The 25,277-nt window shown below is 44.5% G+C and overlaps 1 protein-coding gene across 2 annotated transcripts; it reads right to left on the bottom strand.

The window, feature by feature from the left end:
- Positions 1–422: 422 nt before the first annotated feature.
- On the bottom strand, positions 423–22,989 carry LOC122556117 (eukaryotic translation initiation factor 5A-1-like). 2 transcript variants are annotated; one of them, XM_087993381.1, is made up of 5 exons: positions 22,859–22,989; positions 15,463–15,650; positions 14,018–14,122; positions 4,557–4,688; positions 423–3,284 (listed from the first exon to the last, which is right to left on the bottom strand). In XM_087993381.1, the coding sequence occupies exons 2-5, from the start codon at positions 15,625–15,627 to the stop codon at positions 3,219–3,221; spliced, it is 468 nt and encodes a 155-aa protein (XP_087849507.1). In that variant the 5' UTR covers positions 15,628–15,650; positions 22,859–22,989; the 3' UTR covers positions 423–3,218. The 2 variants fall into 2 exon arrangements, with proteins under 2 accessions (XP_087849507.1, XP_087849508.1); XM_087993382.1 differs by having other exon boundaries at positions 22,968–22,986.
- Between the last annotated feature and the right edge of the window lie 2,288 nt (positions 22,990–25,277).

Here is a 25,277-nt window from a genome sequence, read left to right as displayed (position 1 = left end):
AAGCACAACCTGCATTGTAACCTCAGCTGGTGTGGGAATTGAACCTACAGTATTGGTGCTACTCTATCACAAACCAGTTAACCTAGCTATCTCGCTTAAAAAGTTCTGTTTTTCTCGCAACAGATGCCACGAGACCTTTTGTGGTGCTCCACTGCATTTTCTATTGTTAATCTAATCTTGTAAAATGTTCTGTACCTAAAATGTATATCTGACAACAGCCACAAAAGTAATCCTACTGTATTTTCTCCTACCACATACCACACAATATCTGTTTTGCAGCTGAACATCAATACAGCAAAAACAATGGGTTTTGTTCGGTGTTGCAAGTTCTACAATAGTATGGCGACTGGCTGAGTATTCATTCAAACAGCTGATGCAGAAAGGAATTGGAGGGGAAAAAAAACAAATTTAGTCGTCAGGAGAGCAATTATCTGAACAGGTTTTAATCGAAGTTTACAAGTTTTGTGCAAAACTCAAATTTGCATTAGCATTGCTTTATAAATGGCATCACAGGCATTCAGTTTAAACATCTTTTGATACAGCTTTTACTATTTGAGCCCTTATTAGTTGCAAATAAAAAAACCAGGTAAAATTAGTAGCCTGACTCATCTGCTGCTCAATTTATGCAGCAAGCACACTGATACTTACTTCAAAGGAGACCAATGCGATCTTAAATTGGCAAGAATTAGTGAAGTACATATACTGTGAATAAAATATCAAGGATGCTCTTTATTTGTAACAATTTCAGGAAGCTGACAGAAATGTCCATTCTGAATTTGATTTCTAAAGCAAAATAAGTTTTAATTGCATTACAAAACTTTCAATAAGATTTATCATGCATTTAAATATACGCAAATCAAAAGTGTAATATATTACATTAAAATAACTTGACAATTGCATTTTAGTCAACTATTTGATTTGTGCACGCAGATTTAAATCTTTTGAAATCAAATCTTGAGTATCTTTGCCCAGCTCAATGCATCAAATGGCCGGAGAAGGACTCCATTCATTCTCAGTGAAGCACTATTTACTATAGTTACAAAATCAAATAGTAGTGGTTTGCGAGGATGCTAACAATCACTCAACAATCCCCTTGTAAAACAAAATTTTCCACGCAATGGGGGAAGAATGAATGAAACAATTCCACTTTGCTACTTCTACCCCCCACAACAAAGAACACCAGACAAGCTGCGATTGTTCTCTATTAAGAAAGAATTATGGGGCGATGTAATAGCTGTTCCCAAAACTAACGAGGAATTTGGATATCCTAAATGAAAATATTTCACTGGCAGGGCTATGTAACAAGATGACAGATTTATGGTAATTGGCAAATAGCAAAGCAAGGTTGAGAGAAGAAATGGTTATATTAAGTTCCTATTGGAATTTGGTGACCATGGAATGGAAATAGATGCAAGAATAATTGTCAAGAACATACTGGAGTAATACTTGAAAGGAGGACCAAATTGCAGCGCTCAAGATAAACATTGATAGTTGGATTAACTGGTAGCTCTTTCAGACAGCTGGCATCTGTGCTGGCCTATTCAATTCCAGAAGGAGATTGCAGCTCATTTACTGCAAAAATGTGGCATTCCCAATACCAATCCTTAAACAATACTGTCACTTTATTACAAGCTGTTTAATACTGCAAATCTACACTCTGTGATTAGTTGCTTTACACTTCCTCCTTATCAGTCTTACCTTGCTCCACAAGTAACTTTCACACATAAGCTGAACTCAAACCTGGGTGGCTGTGAGAAAAGCACCCAATTTGCTACCTAGTAAATCATTCTCAAAGCGACTGTCCTCTAATTTCAAGCAACCTGCTGTAAAAGGATTGGGTGAAAGCCCAACCAATTGCAACCATTTCTGTACCAAGATGTAAAACTTAAAAAAGAACACAAATCTTGGATTTGGAAAGACAAATAACTGAAAATATTATTTCATAGCCATACATCAACCCAGAGTATTTCTATTACACTTTTTGAAATGGATTTCAAACAACCAAGTGGTCAAATACAAACTACATAGATCAGCAGCCCCACAAAACAGTATTTGTTAAATTACATACAGGTAGCACAAAGAAAGTCAGCCAATAGGCAATGAGTAGTCAGAAAAGATGGAACCCAGTAATACTCCCACATTACAGGAAAGGGTCGGGGATTGGGGAGCAAGGGGTGGAGAAGACAAGCAGGAAGAGGACACAGAAAATAAGCCTTTTGGGAACTTCTGTGAAATCCATTCTGTGTCCTGTTAAAATGTGTACAGGTCAAAATCAGCAAAATTAAAGTAGTTTTCAGGGATAAAGTTCAACTCTCACCACATGCACTTTTTAAAAATGTCACACCAGCGAGTGATGCATTGAACTTGGCAGTCTGATCTAGTTTGATACTGGAGTAAATGAGTGGGTGAGTATGATAGCTACAAGCAAGTAATGAGATTTCCATACACAGCAGCCCGTCCCTTCCACAAAAGGGTTTAACAAAATCATCTTTCAAGAATTTGTGTCTGACAAATACAACACAAAACGCACCTCAAAGACAAGTTCCAGGAAATGATTCACATATTTTAATCCTACTGCATGATAAATACAATGAAAGTAATAAGCAATTGAATATAACAATTTTTAGTCAGTCTTGAGACCTCAAGTGAAATTTTGCAGCATAATACAGTCTCCAGATTTATATAGACTTCTTTTATAATGAAGTATTTGGAAAAATTGCCCCATCTGCCCAGGACAAGCACCAAAATTGTATTAGTAGAATTTCCCAACACCTGGTGCAACAGATTTTTTTTAAAAAACTTAGCAGGAGTGTAACAGAGGTAATAGTTGCTCATGGCTGCTAAGTGTATTGTGTAGGCAACGCTCATTAAGCAATGAGGTTGGACATCAAACCACTCACTGGGCAGGCAGCTTTTGAAATTCACACTAAATGCCATTTCTACAAACAAAAATAGGATCAACGGCAGCGAATGTTACATCACCATACTTTTATTTGGGAGCACCAACACCCATGATTTAGTACAAAGCCAATCAGCCCGCAGCAACAACTTGACCAGCTAATTGGACAGCAAGGTCAAGTCCAGTCTGGTGCCATTTGGAAAAAAAAATTCGAAGGAAATGAGGTCGTGGTGTGAAGGCCATTACTTTGGCGATAGTTAACCTAATTAAGATCCAAGGTTTTGGCCTGAGTGGTCAGGTCTGGTCTCTTGATCCCTGTTTACTGTTTGGTCATATGCTTGATGCCAACAGCAGCCTCTTCATTCATTGCACTCAGAACTGTGATCTAGGTAGAAGAGAAAAAATAAAACATCAGCAAAGCTAGTCACAAATAGAGATCAGGTTTCATTAAGAACATCAGAAATAGGAAAAGTAGACTATTCAACTATATGTTAAATCTTCAGCTTCGTTACACATTATGAAGATTGAAATTCATCAGAAGGACCAGTAGACAGTATCAGCCTGCTTTAAAGGAAAGTTTGTTTCTAAATTCTGGGATTTGATAATAATCACAAAGATAACACAACTAAGTTTAAAAAGCACGATGTCAAAGTCCCAAGATTAGAGAGTTGTCAGAATAAACTGCTTCATTCAGCAGCCAAATATTTACTGTCAATTAATCTAGGGATTTGCTTTAGGAATATACCATGCAGCAAGCATCCAAGTATGGGCCGGGTGCTGGTAGGTGGGACCAGATTGGGTTGGGATATCTGGTCAGCATGGACAGATTGGACTGAAGGGTCTTTTTCCATGCTGTACATCTCTATGACTCTACACTGAATATGAGATGGAGTAAAAATTATCTTGGTGAGAAGACCAAACTGTAGTTCCAATCTTGGCCTGAATGGCCTAACTTTGATTTGAGGTAAGGATCAAGACCCCCTGACTACCTCACTATTGGTCTTTTACAGAAAAAAATAACTTAAGCACCAATTCATCCATCAAGTTGGTAGTTCACACCACTGTATTACTCTGCATGAGCAATACCAGCTGTTGCATGATCTGCTTCACATTTATTTGTCTCATGATGACGGCCAATGGATTGGTTGTATTTATCTCAGTGAGGCGAGACAAATGAGAAGGCACACAATAAATCAATTGGTGGCAGGTCAGATCCACACAATAGAATCTTCAAAAGAAAAGTCACTGACTGCAAGAAAGTGAACAGAACACCACATTGCTCTTCAGTTCTTTTTCCCACTTTTTTAAAACTCCCTAAAACCACCAACTCCTTGCTGATCATCAAACCACAGGCTAGTGCCTCATGGATCGGCCACATTTTCAAATAAGAGATTAAACATTAAGCACAGATGGGAAGCTAACAAATCTAAACCTGATCACTCCCAGTAGTAGCTGATAGGAGCAAATCAGGAATAAGAATCCTGGATTATGATCCATTTCACAAATCTCAGTTCGTAGAAGTTAGATTTAAACTAGAACATGAAGAAAGCTGGTGACTTCGCCATCCTGCAGTGCCATCCATAAATTTGCCAATGTCTTGAGGTTCTAACATTTTTATTGTTTTTTTCCACAGTACTGATCAGCCTGTTGTCCTTACCATTATGTCTTCAGAAGCTTCAAATCTCTGCATTATTTCTTTTCCCAGATCACCTTCTGCTAGTTTCAGATCCTCACGTACATCACCATTATCTGTCATCAGAGACAGGTAGCCATCTATAATTCCAATCAACTAGAGAAAACAGAGAAGTAGGAAAAATACAAAATTTATGAACATCTGCAGCAAGATTTTGAACTGATCATTGATAATTGCCAGTACAGCTCTGTGTAATTCTGCCACTACAAAGGCATTGCTGTGTTACAGCGATAATAAACAGGCAACCTCAATGCAGCTGATATTCCAAATAAATCTCAATAATCAATGTTAGTAGGCTAGTTGACTGTTGCTGATGGGGAGGGGTTGGGGCAAAGGATTATTGAAAGATCATAAAGATCAACCTTCCACACCAATAAGAAAATGATCATCCACCAGTTTGACTATTACTGCATCTACTAGACAAAAAAACAAATCCACCTCTATACCAATGCCAACTCCTGAAGGAGGTAAAAAGCACTTGGGGATAAAAAATTTGTGGATAATTTCATCCCAACTCATAAGCAACTGCCAGAAGACTTCAGCTGTCTAAAAATAATTGTTAGACAGGCAATCAAAAATAGCCATCCAATAATGACCCAGTCTATGTGGTGAAGCAGTATTATGCAGGATTAGAAAGGATTAGCCATTCACTGCTAAAGAACAAATGGTTACAGCACAGAAACAGGCCCTTTGACCCGCCAAGGATGCACCGACCAAGATCCTCTATCTAAACCTGTTGCCTATTTCCTAAGGATCTGTATCCCTCTGCTCCCTGCTGATTAAGATGTATCTAGACAGATACATGAAATGATGCTATCATGCCTGCCTCTACCACCTCCGCTAACAACACATTCCAGACACCCAACATCCTCTTCATAAAGAAGTTTGTGTATATCTCCCTTTTCCCCTCTCACCTTGAACTAGTGACCCCTAGTCATCGAGTCCCCACTCTGGGAAAAAGCTACTTGCTACCCACCCTGTCTATACCAGTCATGATTTTGTAGACCTCAATCAGGTCCCCCCTCAACCTCCGTCTTTCTAATTGAAATAATCCTAACCTACCCAACCTCTCTTCACAGCTAGTGCCCTCTATACCAGGCAGCATCCTGGTGAATCTCTTCTGCACCCTCTCCAAAGCATGCACATCCTTTTGGGAATGCGGCGACCAGAACTGTACGAGTATCCCAAATGTGGCCAAACCGAAGTCCTATATAACTGTAACATGACCTGCCAACTCTTGTACTCAATACTACATCTGATGAACGAAAACATGCCGGATGCCTTCTTGAACACTCTAACTACTTACATTGCCACATTCAAGGTACAGTGGACCTGAACACTCTGATCTCTCTGTACATCAATTTTCCCCAGGGGTTTTCCATTCACCAAATAGTTCACTCTTGAACTGGATCTTCCAAAACACATCACCTCACATTTGCCCGGGTTGAACTCCATCTGCCATTTCTCTGCCCACCTCTCCAATTTGTATTCTGCTGCATTCCCAACAATGCCCTTCACTATCTGCTGCTCCACCAATCTTATTGTCATCTGCAAACTTGCTAATCAAACCACCGATACCTTCCTCCAGATCATTTATGTACAGAGAAACCTATTATCCGGTATTCGATTATCCAAATTTCAGATTACCCAGGCAAGATTGCATGGTCCTGATGCTTGGCTTAACGGTGTTATCCGGCATTCAACAATCTGAACAAAATACCACCCACTCGTGTCATCTGGATAATCAAGGTTCCTCAGTAAATCACAAAAACAGTGGTCCCAACACGATCCCTGTGGGACACCACTGATCAGTTCTCCATTTTGAGAAACTCCCTTCCACTACTTCGGTCTCCTGCTGTCCAGCCAGTTCTTTATCCATTTAGCTAGTATACCCTGGACACCAGGCAACCTCACTTTCTCTGTCAGCCTTCCATGGGGAACCTTATCAAATGCCTTACTGAAGCCCATATATATGACATCTACAGCCCTTACCTCAATCAACTTTGTCACTTCCTCAAAGGATTACATCAAATTAGTATGACATGACTTTCTCTGCACAAAACCACATTGCCTATCACTGACAATCCCATTTTCTTCCAAATGTAAATAGATCTTATCCCTCAGTACCTTCCCTACTTTTGACGTCAGACTCAGTGTATAAATTACCTGGATTATCCTTGCTACCCTTCTTAAACAAGGGGGGGGGCAACAATAACAATTCTCCAGTCCTTCGGGACCTCACCCATGCTCAAGGATGCTGCAAAGATATCTGTTAAGGCCCCAGCTATTTCTTCTCTCACTTCCCTCAGTAACCTAGGATAGATCCCATCCAAGCTGGTGGAGTTGTCCACCTTAATGCCTTTTAGAATACCAAACACTTCCTCCCTCCTTACGCCAACCTGATCTAGAGTAATCAAACATCTATCCCTAACCTCAATATCCATCAAGTTCCACTCCTCGGTGAATACCGATGCAAAGTACTCTTTAATCATCCTATCCATTTTCTGACTCTCTGCATAACTTTCCTCCTTTGTCCTTGAGTGGTACAACCCTTTCTTTAGTTACCCCCTTGCTCCTTGTATTGATGTGACTGAAGGCCGATAAATCCTCAGGGCCACCCAGAGTACTTTAGAAAGTGATACTATAAGTAGTGGTCATCTTCCATGATTCTTTAGATTCTGAAACAGTTGCTGGATTGGATGGTAACTAATGTAATTTTGCGAGTCTAAAACGCGAGGTAGAGAAAACAGGGAATTATAGACCAGTGACTGGCTTTCTGAAAGGCGGCAACGAATGGTGGTCAATGGAAAATATTCAGCTTGTGTGCCACAAGGATCTGTTTTGGGACCAATTTTGTTTGTCATTTTTATAAATGACTTAGACGCAGGCATAGGTGGATGGGTTAGTAAGTCTGCAGATGACACTAAAGTCAGTGGAGTAGTGGACAGTGTGGAAGAATGTTGCAGGTTGCAGGGGGACTTGGATAAACTGCAGAATTGGGCTGAGAGGTGGCAAATGGAGTTCAATGCAGCTAAATGTGAGGTGATGCACTTTGGGAAGAATAACAGGAAGGCAGAATACTGAGTCAATGAAAAGATTCTTGGTAGTGCGGATGTGGAGATGGATCTTGGAGTTCACGTACATAGATCCCCGAAAGCTGCCACCCAGGTAGATAGTCCTGTTAAGGCAGCATACAGTGTGTTAGGTTTTATTGGCAGACGGATTGATTTCCGGAGCCGTAATGTCATGCTGCAATTGCACAAAACGCTAGTGCGGCCGCACTTGGAATACTGTGTACAGTTCTGGTCGCCCCCATTACAGAATGGATGTGGAAGCATTGGAAAAGGTGCAGATTTACCAGGATGTTTCCTGGTCTGGAAGGAAGCTCTTATTGGTAAAGGCTTAGAGACTTGACTCTGTTCTCATTGGAAAAAAGGAGGCTAAGAGGAGGTTTGATAGAGACATACAAGATGATCAGAGGATTAGACAGGGTAGACAGTGAAAGTCTTTTTCCTAGAATGATGACGACAGCTTGTATGAGGGGTCATAATACAAATTGAGGGGTGATAAATTTAAGACAGATGTCAGAGGCAGTTTCTTTACTCAGAGTGGTAAAGGCATGGAATGCCCTACCTGCCAATGTAGTAAACTCAGCCACATTAGAGAGATTTAAACAATCTTTGGATAAGCACATGGATCATGATGGGATAGCATAGGGGGATGAGCTTAGATTAGTTCACAGGTCGACGCAACAGCAAGGGCCGAAGGGCCTGCTCTGCGCTATATTGTTCTAGGAGTCAAAGGCATCAGCAGTGGGGAAGATGCTACAGTTCATCAAGGATTTTACAACAGAGCACTCAGGAAATAGTGGTAAAATGACAGTTACCATAGTTATCAAGGCATTCATGCTTAACAAATCTACTGGGAGTTTTGAGGATGTAACGAGAAGAGTTGATGGGGGTGAGGGGTCAGCGGATGTACTTCATTAGACTTTTCAGAAGGCTTCCAAAAAGGTCCTGCATAAGAAATTAATGTCTAAAATTAAAGTGTATGGAATTTGAGGTAGTGTGCTGAGCTGGACAGAAAGAATTCGGAGGGATAGGATTTACGACTATTTGGCAAAGCATAGTGTGAATAAAGGCAGTCAGCACGGCTTTGAGGAGGGCAGGTCATGCCTCACAAATCTTATTGAGTTTGTTGAGGAGGGGCCAAGACAGGTCAACGAAGGTCGAGCAGCGGATGTGGTGTATGTGGACTTCAAGGCATTTGATAAGGTTCCCCCCATGGTAGGCTCATTCATAAAGTCAGAAAGTATGGGATACAGGGATATTTGGCTATCTGGATTCAGAATTGGCTGGCTGACAGAAGGCAGAGAGTGGTTGTAGATGGAAAGCATTCTGCCTGGAGGTCATTGTTGAGTGGGGTCCCGCAGGGTTCCGTTCTTGGGCCTCTGCTCTTTGTAGTTTTTATAAATGACTTGGATGAGGAGGTGGAGGGGTGGGTTAATAAATTTGCAGCTGGCACAAAGGTTGGAGGTGTCGTCAATAGTATAGAGGGCTACTGCAAGCTGCAGCGCGACACAAACAGGATGCAAAGCTGATAAATGTGAAGTGATGCATTTTGGAAGGTCGAACTCGAATGCTGAATATAGGATTAAAGACAGGATTCTTGGCAGTGTGGAGGAACAGAGGGATCTAGGTGTGCAAGTACATAGATCCCTCAAAGTTGCCACCCAGGTGGATAGGGTTGTTAAGAAAGCATATAGTGTTTTGGCTTTCATTAACAGGGGGTTTGAGTTTAAGAGCTGCAAGGTTTTGGTGCAGCTCCACAAGTCCCTGCTGAGACCACACTTGGAATATTGTGACCAATTCTGGTCGCCCTACTATAGGAAAGATACAGAGGCTTTGGAGAGGGTGCAAAAAAGGTTTACGAGGATGCTGACTGGACTGGAGGGCTTGCCTTATGAAGGAAGGTTGAATAAGCTCAGACTTTTCTCTCTGGAGAGAAGGAGGGAGAGAGGAGACCTGATCGAGGTATACAAAATAATGAGTGGAATAGATAGTATCAATAGTTAGAGACTTTTCCCCAGGGCAGGATTGACTGGTACAGGGAGTCATAGTTTGACGATATTAGGAGCAAGGTATAAAGGAGATGTCAGAGGTAGGTTCTTTACACAGAGTTGTGAAAGCATGGAATCCGTTGCCAGCTGTGGTGGCGGAAGCAGTGTCATTGGGGATATTTAAGCAACTGCTGGACATGCACATGGATAGCAGTGAGTTGAGGGGTGCGTAGGTTAAGTTACCATATTTTACAGTAGGATTAAATCTCGGCTCAACAACATCATGGGCCAAAGGGCCTGCTCTGTGCTGTACCTTTCTATGTTTTATGTTCTAAACTGAAGTTACCTCATAATGCCAATATTAAACTACAAGCACCACCTGTCTGTTCATTCCATGGTCTTTCAGTTGCCACCACAACATAGTAGCTGCGAAGCAGATTTGGCAATGTCATCAGAGATAATTCTTTCCCAAGATTCAGCAAACATTCATGATGCTACAACCCAGAAACAGATCAATGCCTAAGCAAACATTTCCAAAAAAGAGTGCTTCATCGACTTTTACTCCTCTCAATGAACGAGGGCCGAGTTTATCTGTGATACTGCTGCTACTGTTCGGGACGAGGTGCCTCGCTGAAAATGAAACCTTCAATACAACAATGCAGACCACTAAGTCATCTGTACCATGTCAGAATTCGAATATCATTAATTCATCTCACATTCCCCCTTCCCCACCCCCCCAAACAAAATCCACCCCTCATCAAGATCAGAGCTCTGTAACGGACTGAGTGTTTTTCTGTATTTTCATAGTTAAATGTAACTATATTTCCACAATTGCTGCAGAGTTAGCAAGCTGTCAGTACAATACCTGTTGATGAATGAGGATAGACTGGAGAAGTTGGCCATGCTTTCCTTGGACAGAGGGCAGAGGGGAGATCTGACAGAAGTCTTCAAAATCATGAGGATTCTAACAGCATAGATGAGGAAAAACTGTTCCCACTCGCAGAAAGATTGCAAGTGATAGCTTATGACCTGGTTTTGATGAGGAGTTTGATGCACTTCCGAGTGCAGTGTTCTTACCATCAATAAATGACTTGGAGATTCTGGTGTTGGACTGGGGTGTACAAAGTTAAAAATCACAACACCAGGTTATAGTCCAACAGGTTTAATTGGAAGCACTAGCTTGTGGAGCGCCACTCCTTCAGGTGGTTGTGGAGTACACAATTGTAAGAAACAGAATTTATAGCAAAAGTTTCCAGCGTGATGTAACTGAAATTATACATTGTAAAATACCTTGTTTGTTGAGTCTCATCTGTTTGAATGACCATGATAGCTTCACTTCTTTCATATGTGAATCACAAAACCTTTTTTGCATTCTCAGGTCGACTGTAACAATTGGCATCAACCAGATAAGATGTTAATATGTTGAAGGTGTTAGCACAGTGACCCCTGTCTGTCATAATGTTTAGACTTATTCCAATCTAAAAAGTGAGTTAACAGAGTCTTACATGGATTCATGCAGTTTTTGAGCAAAGTACAATGTAACTCTGCAAGTACAAATTCACCCCACAAACATATGTGTGCATGTGAGTTTTTGTGTGCGCATGTGTGTACACACACTCAACCCCCCCACCCCAGACGGACACACACACATTTATAGGGTGAATTTGTACTGTCGAGTTACATTGTACTTTGCTCAAAAACTGCATGAATCCATGTAAGACTCTGTTAACTCACTTTTTAAGATTAGAATCAGTCTAAACATTATGGCACAGACTGGGAGAACAGGGGGCTAACACCTTCAACATCTTATCTGGCTGACACCAATTTTTACAGTTAACCTGAGAATGTTAAAAAAATTGTGTGATTTACATATGAAAGAAGTGAAACTATCATGGTCATTCGAACAGATGAGAGACTCAACAAACAATTAAGGTATTTTTCATTGGATTGATCAATGCTTATGGGCAAAGTTTGTCACTGCCTTCCCCAGATGACGCATCATGAAATTCTCCCACTTCTATTATATTGGAATTGGAAGAATTTGCAGGCGAACAATCAACTTGTTTTGGCCAGATTACAAACAAACTTTCTAATTAAGACAGATAAGGAAAAATTTATAGGGTAGTGAATCTGTGGAACACTTTAGCACAAAGAGTTCTGGAGGTTGGATCGCTAAGTATATTCAAGGCTTCAATGGAAAGATTTTTAATCAGCAAGGGAATCAAAAAGTTATGGGGAAGAAGGGGAGTTCAGGATTATCAGATAAATAGTGATCTACTTAAATGGTGGAGCATTCAGTGTGCTGAATGGCCTATTTCTGTTCCTACATCTTACATAAACCAAATATGAAATGATGGAAAAAAAATTCAAATAGTGAGTAGCCTGGATACAATACCTAGAAGTGTGATGGAGGCAGAGTCAATTGAGGCATTCCAGAGGACACTGGATGATTATTTAAACAAAAACTATATACAGCATTATGGGGAAAAGGAGCAAGTTCAGCATCAAATGAAAATGCTCAGAACTGGCAAGGACATGGGCTGAATACATTAACAATACTGCAATTCTGTAAAGAGTGCAGATTTTGTTTTAAGTAATGTTTGGGTCACTCCTTAACTAGCTAGTTCCACACCCTGTAAAATTGGCCTAAACCTGCAGCTAACACTTACCTGTACAAGAAATAGTCAAAGGTCATGTTGAACTGGACATATGCCAGATAATTGTGCCCTTCCAAAAAAACTGAGAAAATGCAACAACTCTAAACATTACCATCCCCTGACTCGAAATGCACTAATTCTAAGAAACACATGAATGATCTTAGGAAAACTGTTTATGCACTTACAAATTGTAAACCCTATGTATCTGTAAGGTCATGACTTGCAAATCTGTCTATTCATGCCAAAAAGTAACAACCATGGGAAAAATTCACAAATCAGCAAATTTTAATCTGCATTTTAAATGAACTTTGCAATCACAAATTTCATTATTTGCAGGTTTCTCAGGAACAGAACCCTTATGCATCCAGAGGAATGACTACTCAATTCTCTACATTTCTCCAATTTTAAGGTAATGAATGTAGAAATATAGAAAACCCACATCAGAACGCAGGAAATAGAAGCAGGCCTGCTCCACCAAACACTTCATCACAGATCATGTATCTCAATTCCATTTTAAACCATTATTCCCCCATACCATGGATGTCATCTGTCTTCAGAAAACTATTGATTTCTGTATTGAACCTGATTACAACGATAGAGATTCCACAACCCTCTGGAGAAGAGAACTTCAGAGATTCACCACCCTCATGAGTTAAGAAATTTTTCGTCTCAGTCTTAAATTGTCTGCTTACATCTGAATATGTCCACTGGTTCTAGTTTTACCAACCTAAGAAACATCAGATCCACAACGACTGTCACAACCTGTAAACAATTTTGTAAGTTCCTGTAAACAATTTTGTAAGTTACAATAAGATCACCACTCATTCTTCGAAGCTCGAGTGACTGTAGACCCAGTTTCCTCAAATCTCCATTGCATTCCCTCTGTGATAAAGGCATCATTCCTTAGTTAAGAGAACCAAATTGTACCCATTAATCTAGGTATGGTCTCATCAAGCCTCTATATAATTGCAACAAGACAGTGTAACCTCTGTATTTCAATACTCTTGTGATGAAGGACAACATTTCATTCACCTTCCTCATTTCTTGCTGTGCCTGCATGTAAATTTTTAGTGATTCATGAACAAGAAAACACAAGTCTCAGATTGCCATCAGCTGAATGTATGCCGAATAAAGAGTTTTTGCATGTAAATTCACTTTCTAGCTCTTGTTCTCAAGCCATTTATATTACAGGAATTCAAAGGCATGACAAATAATTTTTATTTTAAATGGATTGAGAGCTTTTGCATCAATCATACTTCCAGACAGAAGATTGCAGACCCAACAATGATCAGAGTGAATAAATTCTTAACTGTTGTTTATTCTTCTGAATTTTCCTTCATATTTATTCCTCCAATTGCTGGCTTCTTTGTTAAGAAAAAATAGGTCCTTCCTATCCATATTATGATGTCCCTTGTCACTTTTACATGCCTGTTTAATCTCTCTTTCCTTAAATAAATCTCACCAATCCAATCTTTCCTTGTGGTTAAAATTCTCCACTTGTTCAGATCTACATAAATCTTCTCTGCACCCCTCTATCACATTCTTGTAACTAGAACGCAAATGCCAACCATTTTCTCCTACAGCTAATAAACCAAAGAAAAGCATGAGAGCAAGAACAGTGAACATCATTTCATCTGACCAGTTAACATTTTTTGAGAACAGTTCTTAGATGATATTGGAAAATTTTTCAATTAATAACAGGATCTCACCTGATAATCATTCCTTGTGACTCTGGGGACACTAACGTTATGGGTAGAGGGACAGATATCTTCATATTTCTTTGCAGTGAATATATCAATACCAACCATGTGCACCTGAAAAAACAAGAAACACCAAACATATCACTAAATTTCAATATTGTACAACATTACTAGTCAACAATGTTCAGACCAGCAAACTATACAAGAACTCAGAACCTCAGCAGCAAATCTTAATTGTATACATTTATTTCCATACAATTCGCACACAAACTTCCATAGTCATAGACTCAAAAGACTTTGAATTATCCCTGTGTGGGTTAGGAAGTTTGCAAAACATTAGCTTGAAGGATAACTATTGAAGTGGCATAGCTTGTTAGACTGCTATTTCAAACCATCAGCAATACAAAGTGACCACTAAATTTCTCAGGGCTACTGGGGTCAGGGCAACAAATACGGCCTGCGTGCAAGACCAAGATTCACAAAATGAAAATACTGGTAGAACTGACTACGAAACACACCAAGTGGAACTTAACCATTCAAATCTAGACTCGGCGTTGAGTTACAAAATGGAGCTTCTCAATCTAAAATGTTTAATTTTATTTTGGCTTGGTCAACCATTCAAAAACATTTCAATAGCTCTCCTACACAAAACATTCATCAAAAGTGACTAAATTCTTCAATCCATTTAAAATATTAGAATTTAATAAAATAGTCCAGACACAAGTGAACTTTTTGTTGCTCTTTGGGGAAAGGAAAGTACAATCCTGATGGGGCAACACACAATGAGTCAATGCAGTCCAGATTAGATTCTACCAACAACTCTTCAGATAAGAAAGGTAAAAGCCAGGCTAGGGCATTAACTGTTGCCCAGAGACTGCTGTACTTCAAATACATTACTTACAAGATGCACTGCACAAATTCACCTGGACTCCTTAGAGAGGACCTTCGAAATGCATAACTAACACCGTTAAGATGGACGTGGCCAGCAAAGGCTTGGAGAAGCACCAATTGCAAGTTGTCTACCAAACCGTTCAGCATCCTGACTTGGAACTATATTGCTGTTCATTCTGTGTCACTGGGTTAAAAATCCAGCAACTCCTTTCCTAACAAAGTTATGGTCATAACTACATCAATAGGATTTTGGTGGTTCATGAAGGCACATCACCACCAACTTTCAAGACGAACCAGGGACGGGCAATAAATGCTGGCCTAGCCAGCATCACCCACATCCCATAAATATATTTTTAAAGTGTGAAAAACAATGAAAAAGACTTGATCATCTATTTTCATACTAAGAGATGATTTGAGAGTGGGACACCAAAGAAAATGGATCGAGGTGTACATGTTACCAAAAGAGAGAGAGTGGGGGGGGGGGGGGGGGGGGGGGAGAAGAGGGGGATATTAACATAAGGACTGTCAGCAAACTCAAGTAAAATAAAATTATGAGTAGAGACCTTGGCATGCCCATGCTTGCCAGTCTTGGATGTAGACATTTCAACAATTTTGCAGGGACGCCCTTTCAGAATCACAAATCCATTCTTGCGCAAAGCGGAACATTGCATCGGATAGGTGGTAGACGCCCCAGCATCTCCAGTGGTGAAATCTAGGTTGTCATCCATGGCTCTTAAGTTTAGTGGTGACACTAAAGAGAGAACAGTGACTTATTAAACAGCAAAGGCAAAAGAAATACAGATACATCCACATAGCCCATAAATAAAAATCAGATATAGCAAGGAAGATCCAGATACATTAATGGCAATTCATAGCGGTGATGCTGTAACAGTACTGGATAAAACGTTTGTACCAGATTAAAAAAGTGAAATGAGTAAGAACCCTTTCTGATTTTCTCATCCTTCACCTTTTTTTTGGGGGGTGGAGGGGTGGGAGGTTAATGATATGTCTACCCACTCCACTGCAGTTAAACAATAACACAATAACGTATTCATTAATTAAGCTGAATTCAGAAGAACGAGGGTTCATTGGATTCATGTATTTAAGACTGAAAGATGTTGACAAGGTGGATGTGGAATGTAGTTTTACTCTTGTGAGCAAGTCCAGGACGAGGAGACACTGTTTCAAATTTAAGGAGGCAAAAGTGAGGGCTGCAGATGCTGGAAACCAGAGTTTAGATCAGAGTGGTGCTGGAAAAGCACATCAGGTCAGGCAGCATCCAAGGAGCAGGAAAATCGATGTTTCGGGCAAAAGCCCTTCAAACTTAAGGAGCAGAGTGTACAAATGTAATAAAAACACAGATGGGACAAAGGGATAGAAGAACAGCGAAATGAATGACACTTCACTGAATTCAACATAGAATTTGGAACAAATTAAATGAATTGAGCTGACTGAGATCAATACCTTGCAAATGCAAGGTATGCGTAAATGTGAATTTACGCATACATTTGAATTTGTAGCATCCTGCAGTAAAGCTGGCTTTGAAATCTATGCCGTTAAACCCCAAACACCAATTTTCTCTTCAGTGACATACAAAATATTGCCCAATTCTTTATTAGCAGTTATTGATCAATCAGCTTCTGCTACTGTTCTACACAGTACATTCTAGATCATAGCAATGATCTAGTAACATTGGGAGTATTTCAATCAGGACAGTTCTAATGCCAAGCATCTTAAAACATTGTCAAGACTGTAGTGCTGGAAAAGCACAGCAGGTCAGGCAGCATCTGAGTTGGGGAAGCCCAAAACGTCAATTCTCCCACTTCGGGGGTGCTGTCTGATCTGCTGTGCTTTTCCAGCACTACACTCTCGACTCTGATCACCAGCATCTGCAGTCCTCACTTTCTCCATCTTAAAATATTGTCTCTGGCTAGCAACCCTCCTGTCACAGGTAAGTGTTTCTCATCATTTGTTCTATTAAAGCCACAAAAATGTCTGATAAAGGCAGATCTTAAGGAACAAATTACTCTCAGAAGATATTTCAAAATAAAACCCTCATTAATAAAGATGTAAGAAACCCTCATATCAAACTACTATTCACTCCTTAACAGATCACAGACCCTCCAGGATTTACTAACAAATATTTTTTGCTATAACGTTCCCAAATTTTAAGCACCCAACACCTGTAAAAGGTGGAAGTAGAAATTTATTCTAACAGATCTTGGTTATAGATATTTTAAGAAATTAGAACAAGTGACAGGAAATCTAATAATATCCTCTGTAAACACAGTAATCAAGGCGAGGACCAGGGTATTAAGGTAGCTTCACGGAAAGGACAAGTCCCCAGTGCTAACCCACACGTTAATTTACTCCACAATGGACACGGTGTCTTTACCACTAATCTCCACCCACCACCTCCCCCCAAACCATGGGCAACAGCTCCCCCCCCCCCCGACATCCCCAAACAATGAACAGCAGCGTACACCAACACTTCCCAAAAATGAAATGCCTCACCCACGCACATCCAAAAATAAGTCTGATATTTATTCAGTCCCCTCTCCGCACACTGGATGGAATATTTGCCCACCCTCCTCAAAGGGCAGTCTATGTACCAACACCCACTCAGTGAGCAATATATTTGTTCATCCCCCAGTGGACCCTAACTACCTCCTCTTCCCCCTCCCCCCTCACCTCAAAACACACACGTAGGATTTTTACTGCCACCCCACCAACACACACAATGGGTGGGATATTTAACCATCGGCAGTCCCTCGCAGACGAGGATGACTCTCTTCCCCTCTCAGGGAGAGTCCATAGCTGGCTGTATAGTTCAATGCAACTTCCACAGAGCCATTTTGGAGAGTGGGAATCACCACAGTTCTGTATACCATGAGCTTTGTGTCAGATCTGATGTTGTTATCCTCGAACACCCTTTTCCTCATAGAGCTGAAGACTGCACTACCACATTGGAGGCGGTGCTGGATCTCTTCATCAATAACTGCTATGGATGAGAGGACAGTCCCAAGGTATTGCAAGTAGCCAATGTTCTCAAAGGCCTCCCCATGGACCTTGATGATCAGGGGTTCACTCCACAATACTAGGCCAGGTTGGTAGAGGACCTTTGTGTCGCATATGTTCAGGGTGAGACCAATGCTCTGTCATGCCTCTGTAAAGTTGCTGACAATGCCAGAGTTTGTCCTGAGTTGGCACATATGCATGCATAATCCACGTAGTGTAGCTCAATGATGCTAGTTGGATAACTCATTTTGGCTTGAAGGTGGCAGAGATTGAACAACTGTAGGTGCGCTCTACTCCAGCAGGGAGCTTGTCAGCAGTAAGGCAAAGCATTGCAGTGAGGTAGATCAAGAAGAGTTTCAGGCAATGATGCAGCCCTGCTTGATACTGGTCCAAACAGGAATGAGTTGGTGGTGGAGCCATTTGTCATTACCACAATTTCCAGGTCATCGTGGAGGCGACAAAGGATGGTGACAAATTTCGCGGTGCAGCCAAAGGGAAGGCGGCCACTCCATAATGCCACCCAGTCAATAGTGTCAAAGGTCTTTGTAAGGTCGAAAACCATGTACGGGGTAGATTCTTTTCTCCACATTTCTTCTGCAGCTTTCACATGGTGAAAATCATGTCCCTTCTGCCTGTGGCCAGATGCCACACTATGATTCCAGAGGAGTTCTTCAGCCGCAGGGAGGAGATGGTTGAAGAGGACCTTGGCGACGAGATTATGGCAGCAATTCGGCCTACAATCTCCTGAAGCCAGCAACGGTTTTTTCCATTTGCTGCAAACATGGTACCAGGGGTTTCTATTCTGGGTCCAGTGGCCTACACCAGGTGTTCATAAATGCTCTCGATTAACTGACTCCATTTTTCACTCATTTCCACTCGTTTCTACATTACCACCTGTTAGCGTGCACACAGGCACCTATTGCAACTGCCTGCCTGCCTTCCCTCATCTGATATTCTTCTCGACCTGTCCTTCTTATACAGCTCCCAGGACTGAGGACCAAGTACCGCCGTCCTGTTTCCTGGCACTCAGAGTGGAGCCTAGCATTGGCTGCACAGCCCATTAACTCTCCTCTCACTTGAACACCTATTGTTGCTGCAGCAAAAACGTGTAAATTTCTCCTACCCACTTTCCCAGAATTGATATAAACCCTAGAAAGTTTATGACAACCACCCCAGCCTAGCACTTACATAACCTTCAGCAGTTTTATAACACTCAGAGCTGAGTCATATTATAATATTCTCCCAGACCAGTGACTGTGTAATCAACCCCAAGAGCCTGGTGATATAAAGTTCCCACCCAGTTCAATGCTTTTATAAATGCTTCCAGCCCAGTAATTTTATAACTCCCACCCAGCCAGCACTTATACAAACTCCTATCAGCAGAGTAATCTTTTAAACTACTCACTCCTAGTTCAGCAACTTTATAAAAAGCATCCCCCGCCTCAGCCGTGGGATAATTTACCTTCTCCTCCCACCAGCCCACACACAGGTTATTCACCACCCCACACAGACACAGGATCCTTACCCCCACCCAAACCCCACACTAATTCCCAACAGGTGGACATCTTACTTCTCAAACAGGCGGGATATCGTAACCCCACACCACAACACTCCCTCGACAGGCCAGATGTTGTGACCCCCCACCCCAAACGGGCGGGATGTTGTGACAGCACACCCGCAACAGGCGGGATGTTGTGATGGCACACCCACAACAGGTGGGATGTTGTACCCCCACACCCCCCAAACGGCAGGGTATTGTAATCCCACACTCCCCATCCCCCCCAACACGGACGGGATGTTGTGACCCCACACCCGCCAACGGGCGTGATGTTGTAATCCCACATCTCCCATCCCACCCAACAGGCAAGATAATGTAACCGCACACCCACAATGGGTAGGATATTGTACCCACCAAACGGCAGGGTATTGTAACCACACACCTGCAACGGGCAGGATATTGTAACCGCACACCCACAATGGGCAGGGTATTGTAACCCCCCCAACGGGTGGGATTTGTAACCCCGCACCCCTCCACAACGGGCAGGCCGTGGTAACCCCGCAGCCCCCCCACCCAAACGGGCGGGCCGTGGTAACCCCGCATCCCCACCCAAACGGGCGGGCCGTTGCAATCCCGCACCCCCACCCAACGGGCGGGACGTTCTAACCCCACACACCCCCAACGGGCCGGATGTTGTAACCGTGCACCCCCCAATGGGCAGGATGTTGTAACCGCACACCCAACGGGCAGGATGTTGTAACCGCACACCCAACGGGCCGGATGTTGTAACTGCACACTCCCCGACAGCCAGGATATTGCACACCCACACCCCCTGCCAGACAGGGTATTGTACCCCATACCTCACCAAATGGGCGGGATATTGTAACCACACACCTCCCCCCGACAGGCGGGATATTTCACCCCGCACACCCACAACGGGCAGGATGTTGTTACCGCACACCCACAACGGGCAGGATATTGTTACCGCACACCCACAACGGGCAGGATATTGTTACCGCACACCCACAACGGGCAGGATATTGTAACCGCACACCCACAACGGGCAGGATATTGTAACCGCACACCCACAACGGGCAGGATATTGTAACCGCACACCCACAACGGGCAGGATATTGTACCCCCACACCCCCCCAACAGGTGGGATATTGTAACCCCACACCTCCGCCCAACAGGCATGATATTGTCACCCTACAAACCCCCAACAGGCGGGATATTGCACCCACACACACCCCATCCCTCAGACAGGATATTGCCACCGCACACCCACAACGGGCAGGATATTGCCACCGCACACCCACAAAAGGGAGGATATTGTTACCGCACACCAACGGGCAGGATGTTGTACCCCCACACCCCCCCCAACAGGTGGGATATTGTAACCCCACACCTCCCCTCAACAGGCACAATATTGTCACCCTACACACCCCCAACAGGCGGGATATTGCACCCACACACCCCCCACCAGACAGGATATTGTAACCGCACATCCACAACAAGCAGGATATTGTTCCCCCACACCCCACAAACGGCAGGGTATTGCAACCCCACCCCACACCCCTCCCACGGGCGGGATGTTGTAACCCCCCCAACCGGTGCGATTTGTAACCCCACCCCACCCCCCTCAACAGACGGGATGTTGTATTCCCATATCCCCCACCCCACCCAATGGGCAGGATCTTGTAACCCCACACCCCACCCAACAGGCAGGATATTCTAATCGCACACCCACAACAGGCAGGATATTGTAACCCCCCCCGTCAACAGGCAGGATATTGTAACCCCACACCCCCAAGCAGGATATTGTAACCCCAAACCGCATCCTCCCAACAGACAGGATATTGTAACCCCACACCCCAAACAGGCAGGATATTGTAAACCCCCCCCCCCCCCACCAAATTAGGCTGGATATTGTAACCCCCCCCCAAATAGGCAGGATATTGTAACCCCACCCCCACCCCCAAATAGGCAGGATATTGTAACCCCACAACCCCCCCACCCCCACCCCCCTAAATAGGCAGGATATTGTAACCCCACACACCCCCAATAGACAGGATATTGTAACCCCACCCCCATAGGCAGGATATTGTAACCCCACAACCCCCCCATAGGCAGGATATTGTAACCCCACAACCCCCCCATAGGCAGGATATTGTAACCCCACAACCCCCCCATAGGCAGGATATTGTAACCCCACAACCCCCCATAGGCAGGATATTGTAACCCCACATCCCCCCCATAGGCAGGATATTGTAACCCCACACCCCCCCCCCCCCCAATAGGCAGGATATTGTAACCCCACACCCCCCCCCCCAATAGGCAGGATATTGTAACCCCACACCCCCCCCCCCCAAATAGGCAGGATATTGTAACCCCACACACCCCCCCCAAATAGGCAGGATATTGTAACCCCACACACCCCCCCAAATAGGCAGGATATTGTAACCCCACACACACCCCCAAATAGGCAGGATATTGTAACCCCACACCCCCAAATAGGCAGGATATTGTAACCCCACACCCCCCCAAATAGGCCAGATATTGTAACCCCACACACCCCCAATAGGCAGGATATTGTAACCCCACACCAATAGGCAGGATATTGTAACCCCACACCCCCCCCAATAGGCAGGATATTGTAACCCCACACCCCCCCCAATAGGCAGGATATTGTAACCCCACACCCCCCCCCAATAGGCAGGATATTGTAACCCCACACCCCCCCCCAATAGGCAGGATATTGTAACCCCACACCCCCCCCCAATAGGCAGGATATTGTAACCCCACACCCCCCCCAATAGGCAGGATATTGTAACCCCACACCCCCCGCAATAGGCAGGATATTGTAACCCCACACCCCCCCCAATAGGCAGGATATTGTAACCCCACACCCCCCCCAATAGGCAGGATATTGTAACCCCACACCCCCCGCAATAGGCAGGATATTGTAACCCCACACCCCCCGCAATAGGCAGGATATTGTAACCCCACACCCCCCCCCAATAGGCAGGATATTGTAACCCCACACCCCCCCCAATAGGCAGGATATTGTAACCCCACACCCCCCGCAATAGGCAGGATATTGTAACCCCACACCCCCCCCCCCCCCAACGGGTGGGATATTTAGCCCCAGATCTATTGTGCGTTTAAACAGAAACTCAGCGCTGACCTCTGAACCGGAAGCGCATGCAGTGAGGCCTACAGCCTCGGTCACAGCGGCTCCAGTAAATACGCGGCAGAGGAGCGTCCGAGCCGCAGCCGGTAGGGCTGTGCGGGTACCGGCGGAGCAAGCCGACCGACCGGCGGCGGCTGTTGCTGCCACTGCCCTCCTGTGAACACGGGCCAAACAAAGACCAGGGTTTTTTTTTTAAACCGCCCTCCATGGCCCTGCCAACCACCCACCCAGGTCCCCGCTAACCACCCACCCAGGTCCGGGATTGACTGTAAGGCTATCAGGCCTCCTCGCTCTGGGGCCGCGGGGACCGGGGACTTTACAACCCGCGTGGCTGGCTCGCACGCGCGCCACCGTCTCACCCTCCAACCGTTCAGGAAGAAGGCGCCGCTACACGCATGCGCAGTCCCCCAGACTGCGCCAGCGTGAAGGGAGGGGATCCAGCTAATGAGCAATAGCCCATACCCCTGCCACAACCGGGTACGTCATCACGCTGGCGAATATCCTCCCCCTGACTTTTTTTTATTTCAAAAATGTACTTTATTCATAAAATACTTTGATTATCTGTACAACTGGACATGCCATACATATGTAAACATTCCATTTGTTTGCATACCGAAAACAGAGTAATCATTCCTATTTACAGGTCTGTACAATTACATTTTTAGCTGAGGCGTCAGCAGGGCCCAAATGACTGTGCGGGCCCCCTGTTCTTCTTTAGGCAGGCAGATGTTACACGGTGGTCTTTCCCCACCGCGCCTTGGCGGCAGCTGCCCCAAGCTTCAGCACGTCCCTCAACACGTAGTCCTGGACCTTGGAATGTGCCAGTCTGCAACACTCAGTCGGGGTCGACTCCTTCAGCTGGAAGATCAACAGGTTTCGGACCGCCCAGAGAGCGTCCTTCACCGGGTTGATGATCCTCCAGGCACAGTTGATGTTCGTCTCGGTGTGCGTCCCGTGGAACAGGCCGTAGAGCACGGAATCTCGCGTCACGGCGCTGCTCGGGACAAACCTCGACAAACACCACTGCATTCCTCTCCAGACTTCTTCTGCGTAGGCACATTCCAGAAGGAGGTGTGTGACAGTCTCGTCCCCCCCGCAGCCTCTTCGAGGGCAGCGTGCGGTGCGGCTGAGAGTCCGGGCGTGCATAAAGGATCTCATAGGCCCTTCTCACCACCAGCCAAGCCATGTCTTGGTGCTTGTTGGAAAGTTCTGGCGATGAGGCATTCTGCCAAATGGCTTTGACAGTCTGCTCAGGGAACCGCTCGAAAGGATCCACCCTCTCCTTTTCCCGAAGTGTCCTTGAGACCCTATGTGCTGACCACTTCCTGATGGACTTGTGGTCAAAGGTGTTTTTCTTCATAAACTTCTCCACGAAGGACAGGTGATACGGAACGGTCCAACTACTCGGAGCGTTCCGCGATAGCGAGGCCAGGCCCATCCTTCACAACACCGGGGACAGGTAGAACCTCAGTACGTAGTGACACTTGGTGTTTGCATACCGGGGATCCACGCACAGCTTGATGCAGCCACACACAAAGGTGTGTATTTTTTCCCCTGTGGCCCAGATCTTTGTACAGCGAGTCCCTTCGGAACCGGTCCATCTTTGACCTCCATATAAACTGGAAGATGGCCCGGGTGACTGCAGCGGCACAGGTTCTGGGAATAGGCCAGACCTGTGCCACGTATATTAGCAATGACAGTGCCTCACACCTGATGACCAGGTTTTTTCCCGCGATGGAGAGCGACCGTAGCTTCCATCTGCCCAGTTTCTGCCTCACTTTGCTGATACGCTCCTCCTAAGACTTGGCGCACGCCCCAGCCCCTCCGAACCAATACCCAGCACCTTCAGGTGGTCGGTCCTGACGGTGAAGGGGATCAAGGATTGGTCGGCCCAGTTCCCGAAGAGCATGGCCTCTCTCTTGCCTCGGTTTCCTTGGCCCCTGAGGCCCGTTCGAACTGGTCACATATGCGCATGAGTCTGCACACGGACAGCGGATCCGAGCAGAAAACGGCGACGTCATCCATGTACAGGGAGGCCTTAACCTACAGGCCCAAGCTGCCAGGAATAGTCACCCCTCTCAGGCTTGCATCCTTCCTGATGGACTCAGCAAATGGCTCTATGCAGCACACAAACAAGGCAGGGGAGAGAGGGAAGCCCTGCCTGACTCCCGATCTGACTGGGAAGCTATCTGATTCCCACCCATTGATTGAGACTGCACTGACAATGTTGGTGTAGAGCAGTCTGATCCAATTGCAGATTCCCTCCCCAAAGCCCATTTTGGAGAGAACATCTCTCATATACCTGTGTGATATCCTGTCAAAGGCTTTCTCCTGGTCCAGGCTGATCAGGCAGGTGTCCAACCCTCTGTCCTGCACGTAGGCGATCGTATCCCTGAGGAGTGCGAGACTCTCAGCGATCTTCCTGCCCGGCACAGCACAGGTTTGGTCAGGGTGAATCACCGACCCCAGAGCAGACCTGACCCGGTTGGCGATTACCTTTGACAGAATTTTGTAATCCGCATTCAACAGTGAGATTGGTCTCCAATTTTTGAGTTCCTCCCTCTCCCCCTTCCGCTTGTAAATGAGGGTGATGATGCCTTTCCTCATGGATTCACTCATGGTACCTGCCCGAAGCATACTGACATACACCTCCAGCAGGTCCTGGCCAA

The sequence above is a fragment of the Chiloscyllium plagiosum genome, unplaced genomic scaffold, assembly GCF_037043375.1.
Source record: "Chiloscyllium plagiosum isolate Xiang-an unplaced genomic scaffold, Cpla_swu_hap1 HiC_scaffold_13, whole genome shotgun sequence".
Classification (NCBI taxonomy): Eukaryota; Metazoa; Chordata; class Chondrichthyes; order Orectolobiformes; family Hemiscylliidae; genus Chiloscyllium; species Chiloscyllium plagiosum.
This window is presented reverse-complemented; position numbering and strand designations above follow the sequence as displayed.

Excerpts from the sequence above, each read along its gene's own strand:
- LOC122556117 (XM_087993381.1), bottom strand. The coding sequence starts at position 15,627 with ATGGATGACAACCTAGATTTCACCACTGGAGATGCTGGGGCGTCTACC. Across the intron at positions 14,123-15,462 it reads GCAAGCATGGGCATGCCAAG|GTGCACATGGTTGGTATTGA; the intron begins GTCTCTACTCAT and ends TTGTTTTTTCAG. Across the intron at positions 3,285-4,556 it reads AAGCTTCTGAAGACATAATG|ATCACAGTTCTGAGTGCAAT; the intron begins GTAAGGACAACA and ends TCTTCTACCTAG.